This window comes from Mchenga conophoros, linkage group LG20 (assembly GCF_057382185.1).
Source record: "Mchenga conophoros isolate Kocher_MC1m ecotype Shallow Benthic linkage group LG20, M_conophoros_male_GT1.1, whole genome shotgun sequence".
In the NCBI taxonomy this organism is placed as follows: Eukaryota; Metazoa; Chordata; class Actinopteri; order Cichliformes; family Cichlidae; genus Mchenga; species Mchenga conophoros.
In genome coordinates this window covers 29,952,726-29,972,889 of record NC_140545.1, presented here as the reverse complement: position 1 = coordinate 29,972,889, position 20,164 = coordinate 29,952,726, and the positions used below count along the sequence as shown (strand labels likewise).

The window sequence follows — 20,164 nt, the reverse complement described above, 5'->3', positions numbered from 1 at the left end:
GGAGTCGTGACCCGTGATGACTCTGCGGTTAAAGAATAGCGACAGAGGGAGATTTTCTTTTTAATTCAGCCTGCCTTGAACAGTGTGTCTTTGTGCACTGCTGCAGTTCATTTTCATTTGTCTTAAAATAAGTTGCTATTGAGGAGATTTATGCACCCCCACCTTACTCCTTCAATCCCTCTCCCCCCTTCCCTCCGCTCGCCTCCCACAAGGTGCTTGGCGAGCCGCTTCTGCAGCTTCAGTGTTTTCAGAATCTCATGAGCTTCCTGTTTCAAAAACCTCGCCCATCAGCTCCAGTCGTACAGCTTTAAAAACATCTTCCCATCGAGACTGTTTGTCAGAGAGATATAGGGCACTTTTCCCCCCCTTTGGAGCTCAAACAAAGCTCTCCCTCCATATGTAACCCTCCATATAGTCTGTACCATAAATAGGTCTTCTTCTTGGCCAGAACTTGGGAAAAGGATGTGGATGATGATGATGATGATTACTAAGGCTGAATCCTGGTTGAGTTTGAGCTGCTGCGGCTGGCAAGCAGATGTGGCCAAATTTGCAGAAAATGTCCATGTTGCACTCCATCTTTTCTCTGGTGTTGCTGTTTGTTTGTTTTTTCGCACTCTGGATCTTCTTTGGGTTATCAGCCTTCACCGAGCTAAACGTCCGGATGACTGCTATCTCTGTTTGAAATGAGGCAGAGTAGTTAATTACAAGCTAATCCCCAACTTCAGCATCAGATAGAGAATTTAATATGGTAGGGGAGGAAATGATGATCCCCATGAGGATATATAGATACTGCAGCAGGAAGGCCTTACTTAGAGCGACGTGAAATATATAAGATGAACCCAAACAACTGGAACAGACTAATATGTTGCAAATAGCTGATAAAACATGATTACTGCATTTTATAGAGTTTTTATGTGCATTTTTAACACAGTCAGGAGCCTGCCTTAAGACAAATTCAGTGGCTCTGACCAAAGTGTTGTATTTGTCAATAGAAAGAGGTAAAAGATCGCAAAATCAGTATAAAGATTATCCAAGTTACCTCTGAATATTCTCCTTGTTGGCCAAAACTACAAGCTGAAAATCTTATAAAGTGGAAAACACCAGAGTGCTAAAAGTTCCCAAAGATTTTGGGGGTAAAACATTTTGATCTGTGGTTTGTTTGCTGGAAAATCCAAAAGAAGGTTTGGCTGCTTTTCAGGAAAGTAAAAGAAAACGGAGGTTAAAAACTGAGGGGAAACAACTTTTACTAATGTAACTACCTTGGTGTAAATTTGGTCTTTGACTCAGTAAGAGGAGTTACCTGTTTTTAGCCTTGTAATATGGGTGCCAATACAAAAAGCTGGCTGAGTGTAGACGTGGATATTTCGCTAAGCTTTTACGTAAAAGCTCCTGTGGTGGAATGGCGCACATAGGTGACTTGCTAAATCCTGACTTAATCCCAAATTTAGCTGGATAAGTCGCTAATCTTTGTGCCAGAGCTGGTTTCACCTGTTTCAGAGTGGCCTCGTTGCAGCTCTCTAAACTGGACGCTGTAGCAGCCTTTGTCCTGGATCGGCTCGTCTGGCGTCAGCAGCATGTCTTGTTCTAGCTTCACATTTTTTCCAGGCATGTCAGGGTTCAACAGTTTGATGTGAAAATGAGTCACCGAAGACCTGTAGTAAAGGCTTTTGCTGACACACATGGAAATGTGGTGCAGCGGTGGACGAAGTGCAGCCGTTCCTCTGGCTGCCGAGCTCGTCGTCTGGTTGGCAGAGGACGGCACCTCTCTGCGGAGTATTTACAGCGGTACGAAACCTGCCTTTACAGGGGCCACAACAAATGGTTTTCATTACCGGGTTTTTATGATCGCAGAAATGGACTGCGGCGCATACTTTGAATCTTTTCACATGTGAGCGATTTATTAAGGTCACCGTCTGGAATCAGACTAAGCTGCTTTAAAGTTTACACAGGGAAACGAGGCTGCACCTGAACATTTTCTTTTAATTGATTATTCTCATGGTTATATAATCATGATTTGGTCTTTAAAAGCTTAAAAAAAGCAAATTGTTACAATTACAGTTGCTTAAAGAACAACTTAAAAATGCAAAGGTAATCATTGATGTCATTAAAAGTGAGGAGGCATTGGAGAAGCCGAAACACATTACTACTGACTGGCTTTTAATACTGATTAAAAAAAGGCTTTTGTCTGCTTTGGTTTGTCAATAGATTGATCTGAAGGTCAAAGTGATAACAATGCTACAAAGAGCTGTTCTTGCAAAGGCAGATGTTACAATGTTTCAGATTTTTAAAGTAGTGCTGTCAGCGTTAATCTAGATTAACGCAGGTCACCCCATGCATCGGGCTGCACGGCGCTAACGCGTTAACAAGCTAAGCGCGCTCACGTGTTGCAGCCCCACGCACGGGGCGATCCGCGTTAACTTGTTAACGGAGATTTGCCGCGTTAATGCGGTTGTGACGTTAACGTCATTTTAATTAGATTAACGCTGACAGCACTACTTTAAAAAGAAGGGTTTTCATCAAGAGAAAGAGAATGAATTTGCATAAGTAAAAATAATTGTAGCCACAATTATGTTTCTTAAAGATTATGTATATTAAAATGATTTTCAACAGGGCAAATAAACCTGCACATTGCCTTGGTGGAGGCATATTTAAGGAATATTTAGGAGATTCTTGTGTCCTTTTCTTTATTTTCTGTCTTGTATATGAGGAGTGATCAAAAAATAAATGCGACAAACCTTCTCTGATTAAAATTTGGATGATCTCATGTTTACAGTCCTGTTGTTAGACATGTTAAGGCAGCTTCCTGACTTGATGCTATTTTTAGTTTGCTCCCTGGAACTTCTGAACGCTTAAATGTGTGCTATCGTTTCCGTGTCCACGAACCTGCCTGGGTCTGGTTGATGTGCATTTCATCATCAGATGGATCAGATTTTTTTTTTTTATGTTTTATAACCACTCAGACAATTCTGCAGACACACAAAACTACAATGCACGCTTAAAGCACCCTTAGTCGGATTTCAAATATCTATAACTGGAACGAAGAACTCCCTTGTGGTGTCTGCAGCTGAGTATAAACCCAGCGCTACGCTGTAAGCTCTACGATTTCACTGTAGACCTGAAAGTTATACCGGGACCACCATCACATCATATTTGGCTACCTGCACCTTCATCCACTTCGCAAATGTTAAAATCGATTTGAAGGCTTACCATTTGACACACTGTGGGTGGTCCTGTGCCCAATGCTAATGGAGCTTCATGCACTGAGAAAAAAGGATTTCCCCGACACTCCTTCCTAATGTCAACGGAGCAGCCAGATTTTTTTCCAGTTTTTACAGCAGCAGTCTCACCTCCTATATTGTTTCAGTGTTGGATGAAGATATTAAACATGGTGAAAGTTTCCAATAAGGGGCCAATCAGAAAAAAGTTGTCCTAAAGCGAGAGGAGCTGAAACGCCTTGTTTCAGGCAGAAGATGAAGTGAGTAGCTCTAACAAGGCCCAGTTTAAGATGAACAGGGATTATTTTAAAGTTTGAATTATGCAAAGATAGTCTGGTCTAGGGCCTGTCGCCCCGTTTCACTGATTGGCAGCAGCTTGGTGTAATGCACCCCTTAAATACGCATAATTATTTCTCTCTTTTATTACATGTAGAAAATGCGTCTTTTACAGCTTGCTTTCTAGATTTCATCTCAAAAGCACGATTTTTAGTTAACCAAGAAAAGCATCACATTTTTGCGTACGAGAAGCTTAAATAGAGAATATTTTACTTTGTTTGATCTTAAAATTACTGAAGCTGTTTCCATAGAGAGTTGCTGACTGATTGATGCCGCTGACTCTGTGCTCTCTGTAAGCCATTTCTGCTGCACAGCAAACACCATCAGCCAGGCAGACCACAGCCAGCCGGTGATGATGGCTCGCCGGTTACAACTCCTGACTTCCTAATGAGGTCCGACTAAGCCGAAGCTTCATGCAAATTAACACTAAGGTTTTTTTTATAGCCCCAGCTGTAGACCCCGCACATCCCGGTGTCACATTTCATGTCGGTGGATTAGCACTCCATCCTCACTTGGGGCTGCGCACATTACATTAAACTGTCTGCCTCTCAATGGGCGTTTGTACCCCACGGCTCTGATTTACAGCTCTTATTCAGACAGTTGCTTCTTTTTGCCCAACCACAAATGGCAGCGATGGACCATCTGCTAAAAAAATGTGCCAGATGTTTTCTCAATGAATCTAATAGAACATGAAGGAAAATCACGATTTAGCAGAGCCCACGGCGATGTCTTGAAACTGCTTCTTTTAACCAACAGTCCAAAAACAAACAGTTGGTTTAAAATCTGAGAAATCTGAGTAAAGGAAAAAAAAGTCTCTCCGCAGGAACCGTGGTATCACTTACACAACCAAATGTCATCTTAACAAAAAAGTTAGAAACAAACAAATTATGCCATCTTTGCTTTTTTAGCAAAGATGTTTTTATCTAGCTGTTTTTGGACTAGTAAATGGCAAAAAGGAGAACACTCTCAACCACTTTTTCTTTAAACTTCACAGGTAAAATATTTAAAGGTTTGATTTTATAGGAAGGGCGATTTCTGTGGATTTTTTTTATTATCAAAAAGATCTGGTGGCTTTATAAGCACAGTGAAACTTTTTAAACACTCATTCAATGGAACAAATGCACGCCTCATATTTCAGCAGTCAGGAATTCAATAACATTGTGATGTCACAACAGTAGGCACTGCTTACTCTCAAAGATCTCGACTACGATAAAGTACACCAAACCTTCCGTTACTGGTAGGAAGACCTGCTTGCATGTGAAGAATTCCCACCCCCTACTTTTGAGCTATAGCCGTACATTTGGAAAGCCGCACAGTTTAAATGTTTAAATATCCAAACTGTGAAACACTGTAACTGTGCTTGAAAAAGGGCTAAGTTTGTAATTATTATCAAAATAAACAAGCATTTTTGGTTGTGTTTTCAAAGAGTACACAAGTAAATTGTGGTCTGTACAATTTAATGAGGCTCTTGATTAAATAAGTATTATCCACTCATTAAATGAGCTTGTTGTGGCTCAGACAGACTCGTTCAACTGCTTGTTAACACAGTCTTTAAATCACATGGCAGCATTTAGTGCATTTAGGCATGTTGATGTGGTCGAGACGACCCGCTGAAGTTCAAACTGGGCATCAAAGGGATTTCAGTGACTTTGAGTGTGTCATAGTTGTCGGTCTGAATATTTCAGAACCAGCTGATTGTCCTTGAAAAAAATGCCACGTTGATGTCAGAGGTTAGAGGATAACGGTCAGACTGCTTGGAGCTGATAGGAAGGCAACAGTTAATCCATAAAACCACTTGTTACAACCACAGTACGCAGAAGAGCATCTATGAAGGAACAATATGTCGAACCTTGAAGCAGATGGACTACAGCAGCAGAGGATCTCACACGAGGCCACTCCTATCAGCTAAGAACAGGAAACTGAGGCCACGGTTTACAACACACACCATTAGAAGATGTTTCCTGATCTAATGAGTCTCTTGTTCCTGCTGCAACATTTTGATCTTTGGGTCAGAATTTGGCAGAAACTACGGTGGCCCTGAGAGGCCAAACGGACTGCAACTTAAGAAAACACGGGCAATAAGAAAAACGGTGCAAAAGCACACAAAACACAAAGGAAATAGGAAAAACGACAATGGAAATAAGGAAAAACAGATTTCCAAAAGCACAAGGGAAGTGTTTCTGGGGATACAATAACCTGACGGGTTCCCTTCCCTTGTGCCAGTTGAGACCAGTTCCAGGAACCAAAATATGCTAAGAATTGCACTGGGAGACACTTAAAAGAAGTGAAGGATCTATCGGTTCTGTGAGGAAAGAAAAGATGAGAAGTAAGTGTGTTAGCATAACTATTAGCCTAAAAATCCGTCATCAGTATTATATGAATCATGATAAAACATGCCTACCATGTTTTGGGTTCCTGCAACTGGTCCGTTGGGTTATTGGGTTATTTTTCCTATTTCTGTTGTGTTTTTTCCTATTTCTGTTGTGTTTTGGGGCGATCGTGGCTCAAGAGTTGGCAGTTCGTCTTGTAATCGGAAGGTTGCTGGTTTGAGCCCCGGCTCGGACAGTCTTGGTCGTTGTGTCCTTGGGCAAGACACTTCACCTATCGCCTACTGGTGTTGGCCAGAGGGGCCGATGGCGTGATATGGCAGCCTCGCTTCTGTCAGTCTGCCCCAGGGCAGCTGTGGCTACAACTGTGGCTGCCTCCACCAGTGTGTGAATGTGAGAGTGAATGAATAGTGGCATTGTAAAGCGCTTTGAGGGTCTCGAAAAGCGCTATATAAATGCAATCCATTATTATTTGTGTGCTTTTGCAGCATTTTTCTTATCGCTGGTGTTTTCTTAAGTTGCAGTCCGTTTGGCCTCTCAGGGCCACCGTAAGAAACAGCATGAAAACATGGATCCGTCCCGTCCTTAGTACAAACTGAGCTTTATTTACGTGCCACAGCCTACCTGAATATTCCCGTTCTCACCACAGCGTGCCCATCTCCTGATGGCTGCTTCCAGCAGGATCATCACAAACTGATTTGAAGGCAGAATGAGTTCATTATACTCAAAATGGCCTCGTCGGTCACCAGATCTCACTGTAGATACTTCTGCATAAGTATCTCTGTCTTCTGGCTCAGATTCTGGTTTCAGTGTGTAAGTTTTTTGTTAGCAACTGACAGTTATTAGAGAGCTCCGCCAAACTCAAAGAGTTATGATAAGTCACCAGAGGTTGTTAGTGTCATTTGTGGCCTGGGGACCAAAAGGAAAGGGACTGCACTGTTCTGAGAGGGGCGTTATCAGCACCGACATAAAAGCTCAGGCTGTAACTGGGCTGAAACAGAGGGTATAAAAGCATGAAAAAATACTTTCTTCTGATTAAACTTTAAAGACACATTCTGGTGTTATGGAAAAGAAGGTTTAAATCACTTGTTTTTCCCCAACAACAGTCCAAAAATATTTGCGTTTTAGAAACATGCAGCAAATCCTCTCAAGTGACAACTTAAAATGAGGAAGTGTTTCATGTTTCTGCTTTGGAAAAAAAAAAGTTTCCTTTTAACAGACAACTTTTGTTCAGTTATCGCTCAAAAGAGTCTTTATGCTGGAAAATAGTGTGGTTAATATTCAAATATAATGATTAACTGTGTTAGTGGCACAAAATTGTAATTTGTGAGCAAATAGAAATGACCTCATCAGCTGCTTCTTCTTTGTTCTTGCAATGAATTCTCTGTCTTTCCTGGAGAAAACAAAACATTTGATGACATTTCAACAGTTTTAAGCTCAAACTATGAACGTGTAGAGAGCAACTGTCAGATTAAGTAATTAAAGTAATAATCATTAGCTGATGCCCTAAATGTTTCTGTGGATCATTGATTAGTCGACCGTTTGTTTCACTTCCTGTCTGGATGGTTTGTTTGCTGCTGTTCTTTGTTTTGGGGGTTGGGGGGGTTTCTATGTCATCTTATGTAATCAGCACATGAAGAGCTGCAAGTGTGCGAACGGCGTGTTTGAGACAGAGCTGTCAGACGGCGCCGTGACACTGTCACAGGTCACGTCTCATGTGTTGTTTGCATTGAATTTGAAGTCGGCCACATGACCGTTGCCAGGATGCCTCCAGGAGATGTTCTTCCCCTCGAGTTTCCTTCCATTAAGATGCATTTCTATCACCCTTTGGCTCATGGTTTTTGGTACCATTGAGTTTCTCTGAGCCGCTGCTGAAGATCCTCACTCGAGGGGTAGAGTGGATGGCGGAGGGGGGTTACAATAGGCCTTTTATGTTGTGAGTTATCCTCATTCCCTTGTGTTAGCTTCGGGGTAACATGTGACCAGCCCTCATTCAGGTCATGTCGGCGCTCTCAGTCTTTGACCCTCTTAGAAGGGAAGCTACTCCCTCAATGTCCCATTCATCCCATACAGATGTCTGTGTGTATTAATGCCTGACACAGCAGCGTTATGACAAACCCCTGACAGCCCTTCATTCAGCTTTTTCAAGTGACATGTTAACTGCTGATGCGCAGCGCTGCGGGTTGACAAGCTTAGGTTTTTTTGTGCACAGGTGCCACAAAGATGCGTTATGTACTGTGTGAGCTGCATGTGGCAGTTAACCATAGACCTGTGTTATTTTTATCAAGTATATTAATAAAACATTGCTGATACAGAAACCCTGAAACCCATAGTGTGAAAGGGGAAGCATCTGAATCGTTCAAGAATCTTCTTGCTATAATCTGAACGAATGTGCAGGGATTACTAACATTAGTATGTTTAATAAAACATCTGTATATCTTATGTTCGGTTATATTTGAGTGCCTGTTCAGGTGTCTCTGTGTTGCCTTCATTTAAAGTTGCCTTCTCAAACATTTGCAAAAACGGTCGTTCAGTCGGCAACATGAAGCATCAAGTAGTCGTAAGTGCATGTTTGGAAAAATTTGACTGTGATTTCCTATCACCCACCTTTTCCTCCACCGGAGATATCAAAGAGGGCACCTGACTTCCCTCTGAGCTCGATATGGTAGTGCTAACACTGCTCTGTCAGAACTCCACAGGTAGCGTGACTGCAGCACTCTCACAGCTGCTGACGAAAAGTATCTCTACACATTAAAAATATCTTAAGGCTTAGGTGGCACCAGGGTGGTGGGCATGTGCCAAATTTACCTGCACATTTATCAGTTTATGCCTTGCTTTTATTTTGAAAGTCCAGTCGTTTCTAGCCATCTAGATGCAGTCCTTCCTGTCAAGTATACCAGCTTATTCACTGATCGGGCTGCTGTTTCTCTTCCTGTGGCTGGACATACTCAAACTCCTCTGGTGACAGGACTGTTCTGCTCTTTAGATGATCTTCAAGCTTTAGGTCCACACTTCTGGCTAACCGCAACACCACGCAAGTTCTCCACCTGCTGAGGCAACAAAGCAGAGCATTGGGTTAGAGCCTTTTAAAGTTAAGTCTCCCTTTGTGTGTCCATGATTTTCTTTTCCAATTTTTATCTGGTTGTCTCACAAGCAGTGTTGGTCAAGTTACTTGAAAAAATTACTTCCCCAAAAAAGTAATCCTGTTACTTTACTGATTACTTCTTTTCAAAAGTAATTAATTACGGTACTTAGTTACTTTTTAAAAACACGATTTTAAAACCTGAAGAGGTGATAAAGTGATAGATTTTTCAGCCCAATTCTACTTTTTCTGCATAATCCATCATACAAAATGTAATCAAATGGAAAAGTCTCTTTTTAAAACTTGTTTCATTAGTTTTAATCTTTTAACTTTATGCATCAAGCAAAAATTTAATTATATGCAACATTCTCTGACTTGAATAAATTAGTTTAACATTTAAACCTATTTTCTGCACATAAAATAAAAAATTTTTTTGTGTTTACACTCAGTCTTTCAAATAGATGCAAGTAAAACACAGCAGAAAATAAATAAAGTCAAAGACTCAGCGGTCCTGTTGCTCTATTTTCACCTGTAAAGCAGGAGTGGCATAGGCGGAGGTTTACCCTGGTGCAGGTGTGTCGCAGCGGTCAGTGGAAGAATCCGCGAGTTTCTCTGCGAATTTCCCATTACGTCGTTGCGCACTCGGTGCTTGTTTAGGGGGGGTTTTCGGTGTAAAAAGAAGTTTTCTTCCCACGCACAACGGACGCTAAAGTTTTTATCACTTTTTATGGAATCAAACTCAAAGTAAGGTCAGTACTTCCACGCTTTAAACGCTGCACGCTCATACTCTCTCCCGCACTCGATATATGATCCATTGTTGATCTGCACACAGCTGTTGCCATGAACGTCGCACTCGCTTACGTCACTGTCATGAGACATCCTCGCAAAAAAATCACGGTTTTAGTAACGCAGTAACGCAGCGTTCCTACGGGAAAGTAACGGTAATCTAATTACCGTTTTTGCAATAGTAATCCCTTACTTTACTCGTTATTTGAAAAAAAGTAATCGGATTACAGTAACGTGTTACTGCCCATCTCTGCTCACAAGTCTTATAAAAATGGGCCAAAGCAGATGAAAAAAGCGGATTCCCTACTGTTAGAGGCATATTGGAGGAATTGTTTTGCCAATTCTCCCACTGGATGCAGTTTGAAAGGAGAAGAAAAGATATGGTGCAATTAATCACCTTTTATGATGACAAAATGAGAAAAATCATCTGAATTTGATGAAGGTTTGAGTATCGTGATGTCCCGCACAGAGCTGCACTTCTCTCCTTTGGTTTGTCATGATTCATTTAACAGGTTTCTTTCTATTGCACATTGTCACTATTTGCTTTACTTCACCAAGTTTTCCACCACAGCCAAGTTTAAAAATGTTTTTCCATACTTTTACTTTTTCCTACTTGTAGCACTTCCTCTAAGCTCTTTAAATGTAAATTTGAAAATAATGGAAGATTTTAAAATAGCAGATTCCTCACCGAGCATCAGTAAAAGTTTTAAAGAGACAGCTCACCCGAAAATAAAATTCAGATGTTTTTTTTTTTCCTGCCAGCTGTACTGCTGTTTATTGATCTGTATTGCGTGCATCGCCTATTTTAGTCGTTTTAACATAATGCAACTAAATACTGCTCAGCATCAATTTCTCTTTATTAAAATTATGATGCACTTACTCACAAAATCCACAAACCTCATGAGCAGTAACATGTAGGGACTATTTTTTTCTGTCTACATCCGCCAACAAAAAGAAGCGTGCAGCGAGCTTACATCCTGTCATGCTGTGACTCGCAGTCTCATCACAGGATGAACACTTCCGGGTGTAGTTTGGCAAAGCAAAAAGAGATTTTGGGGTGAACTGTCCCTTTAACACAAAGAGGAACAACCCAGCTTGATTAGATGGACTCAGATGGCTCTTATCTCATCCTTTTGAAAGACATTAGGCAATCACAAAGTGACACCACAAGCCGTTTACTTCTTTGCTCTTCTGATTATTTAGTAGATTAATGTAATTTTTAAATGGTACAAAAACATACAAGGTCTTCTTCAAACGTCTTGCTTTCTCCAAACAACAATATAAAGATATTCTGGTTGTTGCTTTCAAAACTACAGTTAAAAAGTTAAGAATTGGTCAAAATAAATACAGATTACATGTTTTTATTGCAGCTCTTCAATGATTATAGCATGGGTTTTTAAGGTTTTGATGACTGAGTGCCGGATTGAAGGCCACACATGAAGAATACACACATCAAACAGTTTTTATTGGTTAAGAGAGTGGTGGCTTTTGGTTTGTGACTGTCATTTTGGTGCTGGTTTACAGCTTTTTAACCATTAGTGAGGTAGCGTTTCTGTACCCTAAGTGCATTTTTTTAGTGCTAAGAGTTTAGTCTCTCCAGAGGAGCTGAAAGTAAACAGAAACGCTATTTTTGTCTGTACCGCAGTGTAATGTGAATTGTGAATGAATGTAATGCCCTTCAAGAACCCTGGGAGTTTAGCAGAAACGGTTTAATTGCTCACGTGGTGGTGGGACGATTAGGACGGCTTCTTTAAAGTTTTCAGCCACTAGGCGGACACAGATTAGAGGCTTGGTGGTGAGTACAGACTGGGCAGGACGGCCATATGTGTCAGCAATAAGAGGATAAATCCTCAGTGGACACAAGCTCTTTTGATCTGGGTGATTTTTGATGTGAGGCTCGGCATCTGTCGTGTGTTTTTTTTTTTTTTTTTTTTTTTTTTTTTTTTTCTTTGTTGTGGTTGATTCTCGATGATGACCTGTGAAATTTTCCGCAGACAAACAGCTCATTTGAGTTGATAAAGCAGCATTTTTGTCTTTGGGGGTTCCCGTGATTTTTCCATATGGGATTCATGAGTGTCAGCATTAATCTTGGAAAAACAAACCGTCTCATTTCCCAGGAACTGAATCTGGGGCAGCTCTATACTTGCCAAACGGGCTCGGGTGTTTTGTTGAGATTTGAATACAATTGTAAGTGCCCCGGGGCATTTGATTTCCACTATAGGATGTCTGGTGTGGGGCAAGGTCAATTTGGGTTAGGTGTCTTTTTTTTGTCTGGTTAATTAGGGTCATATTATTACTTTAAATCAGGACCTACATATCTGCGATTTAAAGAGTTGTTTACGGAGGCAGGGATGCTGCAGGGATGTGTTGCCATCCATTATTGCTTTATTATATTATCCTCCCACATTCTGCTCATGAAACCCGTGTTTTCTTCCTCTCGCTGTTGCCGTGGCTCCCAGTCATTTTGTCATCAGACTTGGTTTATTGTGTCTGGTATGTGAGGATGATGTGGCCTTGTTAATAAGGACAGCAGCTGAGTCACACCGGGTGAAAACCTGGGGAGAGAAACCACACCGAGACGCTGTGCCGAGAAACCTGCCAGGGCGCTGACCGGTTCACACAAGACGCTGATTGTGGAAGCCGTGACCCCCCATTCACAAAGATTGCTGCACAACAGCCACACTGTTAACTCATTAATCGATTGAAGCGATTAATCTGGAACTAATAACTGTTTCAGTTATTTAAAACCAAAAAAACCCCAAACATTTTCTCACCCATACTTCTGAAATGTTTGGGACTGTTGTACTGAGAAAATAAAGCAGCATATTTTATTAAAAAGTAATTATCAGAGGCTTTCAAAAAAAGACTCACAGTTTAGTTTACTTGTTTAATTTTTAATTTGACTCTTACATGGTGGGTTGGAGAAAAGAGACTTTTTCAGGGAACTTTAATTCTTTCTGTGTTTAAAAAAAAAAAAGGAAAGAAAGGTTAGAACCTCTAGAAGTTAACTAAAGCTATCAACAGAAGATAAAGAAACAACCACTATGACTGGTTTTGAGCTAGGGTCAGGCTGAACTTGGGAGCAGTAAATCATCCAGGCTAGTCATTAAACCCGGGATTATATATCCGCATCCATGCGTCTGCTAGTGTCCCCTCGGGTCCAAGTGTAACAAATATCTTCACGTAACACAACGTAACTGTACTTTCTTACTTTGAGGTGCTAACACAAATTTATTTGAAGTACTCAGCAAAGTGTCTCGCCCCAAAAATCCCAGTTACTCAAAAAAGAAAAAGGATGTGTTCATCCACCCATACGAGAGGCTTGTGACAGTGTGACCGGATGCAAACAGTCATGCCATCCACATCAGCTGAGCTGTAATGCTAGCGGGCCCCATTTTTCTCTCCTTTTTGGGGATCCACAGATTGTGAAATTCTGGATGCCGTTATTAAATCATGGGTTCACCCCAGTGTCTCCGAGCCAACGCAAAACGGATGTTGCACAACACATAAACATCGGCTACTAAAGTCGATAGATTCCATTTTATTTGTGGCTACACCAACATCGGTGCAACCTTTCTTCTTTTGGTGGGTCACAAGTGGCAACTTCCAGGACTGATGAACAACAAACAAGCAAGCATGGAAACAGATACACAGATAGAGAGAGTCTGCTGAGTGGGGCAGATTACAGCTGTCAAATGAGGAAATATTGATGACACGGAGTGTGTTCTAACACCTGAATGTAGTGCATTTTCTTCCTGCTGATGCTCAGGTTTCCTCCCATACTTCAAATATTGTGTGTGTAATGAAAAAAATGGCTCAGAGACTGAAATGTCAAGGCAACACTGTCTGTTAGAGGAGCTGCAGTTCCTCTAACGGGCACTTGGTTGGCTCTAATGGCCGGTCGATCCCTATAGACTCACCATGTTAAGATATCCAAATTCACAGTTTTAAAAAGCAGTTTTGCCATTTGTGGATCCCCTCTTTTATCATTATTATTTTTTCACAGATATGTTTTTTGTGCTTTTTAGACTTTATTATGAAAGGACAGTTTGAGAGTAGACAGGAAAGGTGGGCGAGAGAAGATTGATTGATTGGTAATTTATTTCAACATGTGAACAATATACAAGTACATTTAGAAAAGAAATAAGAGAGAAAAAAAATACTATACAAATTACATACAAAAAACCATTCTGATTAATTTACATGTTGAAAGGGAGTGGGAAGAAGTATACACTTATTTAATCCCACCCCTTTGCCATAAATTATCAGTGAATATTTAGTCAGCTTCCTTACTGATATAATTTGTAATAAAAATAGTGAACAGATTTCTGATATACTATATACTATAATATCACATCATGAACTTTTTGTTTGTTTGTTTGTTTTTAAATAGAGACATTCACTTAATTTAAATATTTTCCTTTTCTTTATAGATCGAGAAGATCATATTTTTATAACTCTTTTTGAACAGTTTTATGTTTGGACATTGCTTTAATTCCATATTCAGTTTGTTCCATAGTTTCACTCCATGAACAGAAACACAAAAGCCTTTTCTTGTAGTACGTACCTTCATTGTTTTGAAGTTACAAAAACCCCTTAAATTATGACTTCCTTCTTTCAAAAAAAACATACTCTGAATATTACCTGGCAGTTCTTTATTTTTTGCTTTGAATAGAATTTGTGCTGTTTGGAATTTCACTATATCGTCAATTTTCAATATTTCAGACTGCAAAAATAGTGAGTTTGTATGTTCCCTATAACCTGCATTGTGGATGATTCGAATTGCTTTTTTTGAAGAGTAAAAAGTGAATGTAATGTGGTTTTATAGTTATTGCCCCAGACCTCTGCACAATAGCTTAAGTATGGTGAAACCAGTGAACAGTAGAGAATATGAAGTGATGTTCTGTCGAATACCTGTTTTGCCTTGTTTAGTACTGCAATGCTTCGTGATACTTTGGAATGAATATATCTTACGTGAGCTCTCCAGTTAAGTTTTTCATCTATTATTACCCCCAGAAATTTTTTTTTCACTGACTCTTTCAATATCAACACCATTTATTTGAATCTTTGCATTTGTATTTAAACTACTATTTCCAAATAACATCAGTTTAGATTTATTCAAATTTAATGATAATTTGTTTTTATCAAGCCAGAACTTCACTTTACTTATTTCATTAGTCATATCCTCCAATAAATTCTGCAGATCATCACCAGAGCAAAAAATGTTTGTATCGTCAGCAAAGAGAACCATTTTTAATACTTTGGACACTTTACAGATGTCGTTAATGTACAAGTTGAAGAATTTTGGACCCAAAACTGACCCTTGGGGTACACCACAAGCAATGTCCATACATAAGGAACAACCATTTATTTTCACAAACTGCTTTCTGTCACTTAAATAACTCCGGACCCAATCTAAAGCTACCCCTCTGACACCATAACGTTCCAGTTTTCTTATTAATATATCATGATCTATAGTGTCAAATGCCTTTGTCAAGTCTATGAATAACCCAGCCACATATTGCTTTTTGTCTATGGAATTTGTGATGTATTCTATTGAATCTAATAGTGCCGATGATGTTGATCTGCTTGATCTGAATCCGTACTGACTCTCAGTGAGTAGTTTATGTTTATCTATAAATTTGTCTGTTTTTAAACAGTTTTTCAAGAACTTTTGAGAATTGAGGTAGTAAAGAGACAGGCCTGTAGTTTGTGAAATGGTGTTTGTTTCCAGATTTGTATAGAGGTATAACTTTTGCTATTTTCATTCTGTCTGGAAATCGACCAGTTTGAAATGATAAATTACAGATGTATGTAAATGGTTTTATAATAGCCTCAATGACTCTTTTAACCACTATCATATCAATATCATTACAATCCAAAGAAGAGGAGGAAGACGTGCAGCAAATGACCGAGGACAGAATCAAACCCAGGGTGGCAGCTTTGTGCCACATGGTTTGTTGATTTGGTGCTAAATAAATCAAATTGAACTGAACCCGCTGCCTGCTAGGTCTCACCTCCATGAACCGAAGTCCCTGAATTGGACCTCTCCTCCCGTCACCTCATCTCGGCACATAATTTGGGCTCTGTTAACTCTAGCTGCTGTGTTTGCTCCATTTTCTCTAAGCCACAGCAGAGAATAATTGAGACTATAATTTCTAATGAAAGTAATCATAACCTGGAGCCTCCTGATTCCTCCTGATTTCCAGTCTTTCCCTCTGTGCCGTCGCACAGGACTCTGTCCAACACGTACTGCCAATGTGAAAGAGAAGGACAATCCTCTTAGTGCAGAGCCTGTTTTCTTTCTAGGGCACTTAATGGCTCTGTGCAGAGCTGCTGTCAGTTCGGCCGGGATGTCGGATATCCTCTCCCTGTTACGTCCCTTTGTCCGTACAAGGTAGGGTCTCCTGTGAAAACAACTCCCCCTTCTCCTCCTCTTTATGACCCAAGCCGGCAGCTGTGGGGTTAATGTTTAGCAGCAGCAGCAGCAGCACAGGCAGGAGTTGTAGGAGGTGGAGGAGGAGGGGAGAAGGAGAGCAACTGGGAGGTGGGGGCTGGTCCACAGCTGTTGTAGTAGGCAGGGTCTGTTGGGGTAGGAAGCCTGCCTCACTCGCCCTGGAACAATGGGAGGCATGGCAGCCTCTGCAGACAGCACAGACACATACACAATGCTCATGCCCAAGGACAGGCCTTTTCTAGCTGTAGCATAGAGGAAACCGGCTTCCTCGCCACGCTCGCAAAGTGACGGCACTTTTAACAGGAGGTGGTGCGGGAGGGGGGGGACGTAATCTCCTCGGCGGCCGGAAAGCAGAAATGTAAGGTTGTGGCCTCCTTTCATGTCTTTTTTATCCTCTTTGCTTCTCGTGCCTTACGTTTCATTCTGGTGTGAGGAGCTCTCAGATGACTGGATGACAGAAAAGGCAGAAGGAGAAAGGTGAGATGACCCAAAATGTGTACTTTGGGAGGAGGGGGTTAATTTGTATTGGTGATGCAGTTTTTACAGCTGACATGGTCTTCAGCGCCCGGCGCTCTGTCTGCCTGTTGGGATGTTGTTTCTGTGTCCAAGTGAAGCAGATTTTTCTCCCTGAAATGACAGCGAGGGGACTCGTGTTTTGTGGTGTTGACTTGACGTGAATAGGCACGAGATGACTGCTAAAGGAGGGCTGATTTCCCTGTGTGCATATGTGTGTGTGAGTTGTTTAGGTTAGCATTAATATCCGTGGGTTAGCTTACATTTTATGACAGCAGCAGGCTGAGCACTGTTAACACTCTGTGTCCTTTTTATTTAAATGTTTGGCTGAACCAGCTCCAAATCCTGTTTTGGTTCCCGCTAACAAAGTGCCATAAATCTGCCAAACGTGCACGAGGGTGGGTGGAGGTGGTGGATGGTGTGCTGCCTGAATGCTGCCTGAATGTGTGATATCAGGAGGATGAAGGGACCCTTGATGTGCTTCCTCCATGGGTGTGGAGGTTGGCTGGCACAGATTTAAGAAGGATCCCTGCGTTTTGTGTGATTGCTCTCAGACCTGCATGGCTCACTTCCAATCTCTCAGACCTCTTTTGGGAAGGGAGCTCCCCTCCTCCTCCTCCTTCTCCTCCTCCTCCTTCTCCTCATCCATCCCTTCCCCCACCTCCTCTCGCTCCTCATCCCAAATATTGCTTGTGTGCGATTCGTCTCGGTTCATGTAGCCAAACATCAGACAGGAAGCAGTGCCGAGGGAACCCGCCAGCCTGATTCTGTCTCACACACATCTCTATTCCACTTTGATATTTATCTGCATCTGTATTAATGATACCGACCACTGTGCGTCTGCAGAAAACGAGGAAAAAAAATGACTTTGGCCTACATTTTTTGGGAGAGATTCAGCCATTCCCGAGTCTTGCTTAATTCCAGCGTGTGAGGATTGAGGTTTTTGTCACATTGTTTACATATCCCGCCTACACACTTTGCGTACACAGCGAGAACTTCAGTCTTTGCCTTTACAGATTGGCAGATGGAAAGGGTGGTGTTTGACATATACTCGGATGGCCTTGCCTATCCCCAAGAGTGAGACTGACATGATTTAAGAAGCTTTTGTGCATTTCTTCGCTCTGCTTTGGCTGAGTCGCCTTTGAATTTTCTCCCCCTATCCCTGCCCTCATTCCATGAATCTCCTCATCCTCATCCCCAGCATCCCACCAAACCACTTTGAAAACCTAAATTTGCCTCCTTGAATATTTCAAATTTTTTATCATCCCACCTTCAAAAAAAAAAAGGATTTGAAAGTAAGAGTCTTGTTTAGGGCTTTTTCTCGATCTGCCGGCCACTTTGTGGTCTCCGTTTCTCAGCACCTGGCAAACCAAGGCCAGAACGGCGGATCTGCTCTTGCTCTATTAAAACCCCAGATTGAGTGGGCAGATGCTCAACACCTCTAATCCCATTTCAGTTTGACAAGATCTAACAGGATCAGGCCCCGTTACCTTATAGAGCACGTTTGGAAATGAAGAGTTAATACTGCAGTTCGGCGCCCAAACATTTCTGTGTTGACGAGACAAAAAAAACGCTGGCTGAGGAGACCCTACTGCAGACGCGGCGCCCCACTTATGCTGTAAACCTTTGTAGAAAGCGAGCATAATTAACGGGGAGTTCGATTAATGGGGGAATCCCACATTAGGCTGAAACTTTAAAGGAAATCTTTGTGTGGCACTGTCCTGCATTCTCAGAAAGACATAAAAGGGGAGTTCTTAAATCCTGTCTACTGAATTATTCATCCATCTTTCTTTCATTACACTTTACAATGACTCAGAGATGAAAGGAAAGACGAGATTGAGGAAAGAGGGCGAGATAGAGGAGCGGGGGCTTGTGGTCTTTGCATGGCTGGCGTCTGCCGAGTGCCGGTGTCTCCCGAGGGCAAAGGGAGCATCTTCCTCTCCTCTCGGTTTCCTGTTCGCTTGTGGAGCCGAGGAAGGCTGCGGCCTTTCCCCGCGTCCCATCGCAGAGGTGACATTGACCTCAAACCCCATCTTAAACTCCGGCATCAAACTTTTTGAGATCTGGTTACACACGGGCAGATTTTGCGGTTTCTTCTTATGATTTAAGATGCAGAGAGGAGGAGGAGGAGGATGGGAGGGGGAAAGATGAGGCCGGGGGTTTATTACCTCCACCGAGGAGCCTCTGTGATTGGTTAGTTCGTCTTTGTTAGCAGGATTATTCCAAAAAAGGCTCGATCTGAATCCCGGATTCTTCCCCATTGTTTGATGGGGGGTTAAAACTGCACCTTTCTTTTCATATCTTCACAAATGTGTGTCAAATTATGAAATGAGAGAAATACAGAGACTTGATGTTCTCCATAAAATACCGCAATCTAATCCAAGATTCAGATATCCTTCTCCGTGTCCTCCCGGGAGTCCGCTCATGCATTGTGCCGAGGAGATTTTCAGCCTCGGAGCTGTTGTGTTTTAAAACATGTCCCGGTTTTCTCGCCCCCAGCTCCGTGGTTTTGTTGTTGGGAGACAGAGGTGCCTGACGGGAGACTGACTCCTCTTCAAGGATCATTACAAGAGCTGACCCCGCAGGTGAGTACATGATTCATAATGTTATGATTTCCTGAAGGCTAATAATTATTATTATAATTGTATTTGTGTACAAATTGATTCATTGTTGAGCTTATAAAATGTCACATATAAAAGGCACACGCTCCTTCATATTTGCAGAAAATAGCCCGGATGTCGTCTTAAATGTCGCCAGTTATTCTTTTAGTTATACAACGTCAAACAAAGGCACTTTTGAAAGCACACTTGCAGCGTGACACCCACAGTTTAGTTGATTACAGTTTCCTTCACACAAGAAAGCATCTGTTTTACTTCCTCACTATTAATCAGACCCTTTGATGTGTCTACCATTAAATTTAAATCTCATACTCACTCAAAATCCCAGAGTACACAGCTGGGTTAACCCTGTGTTAGACTACTCAGATTAGACTGTGCTAGTTTAGCAATTTTCTCACACACACAGCACATTATTGTGAAGATGTTACTGTGAAAGAAAAAAGGGGGGGGAAAGGGAAAACGTGACTCACTGTTAATGTTTCCCTCAAACTCCTTGGCACGTGTCCAATCCTACGATGGCGTCGGAGCGCGTATTCAAATCGGCTAGCAACGTGGCAGGAAGTATCGGAATAAAGATGCAAAATAGTCATATAACAAATTTAAATGAAAACTCAGCTGGCATCAATTTTGTTTATTTAAATGTCATGCAATGAAAGCTAATCTAAACTGTTATGTTCATATTTGTTTTTAAATGAGCTGAAAATCTTCTGCTCGGTATTAATTTGCTACCTGTTGAGTTAATGATTTATTGTTTTGGTGTTTCGTGCACAAAATCTCAAAACCAAACCACAAACTGTTCCACATACAGTAACTGTAAATCTAATATAAGG

General features: G+C 41.4%; 1 protein-coding gene across 4 annotated transcripts in view; it reads left to right on the top strand.

Annotated features, from left to right (window-relative positions):
* nckap5l (NCK-associated protein 5-like) overlaps positions 1–20,164 on the top strand; it is a 58,351-nt gene that overhangs the window by 11,605 nt on the left and 26,582 nt on the right. For 2 of the 4 annotated variants that reach the window (XM_085260840.1, XM_085260839.1), the window contains exon 2: positions 19,216–19,301. Coding sequence is in view for 1 of the 4 variants with exons in the window: in XM_085260839.1 (XP_085116965.1) it covers positions 19,216–19,301 (86 nt within the window). In the remaining 3 variants the exon portion in view is untranslated. Of the gene's footprint in view, positions 1–16,122; positions 16,144–16,281; positions 16,681–19,215; positions 19,302–20,164 lie in introns of those variants that run through there. The other 2 variants (XM_085260842.1, XM_085260841.1) reach the window with 2 other exon arrangements.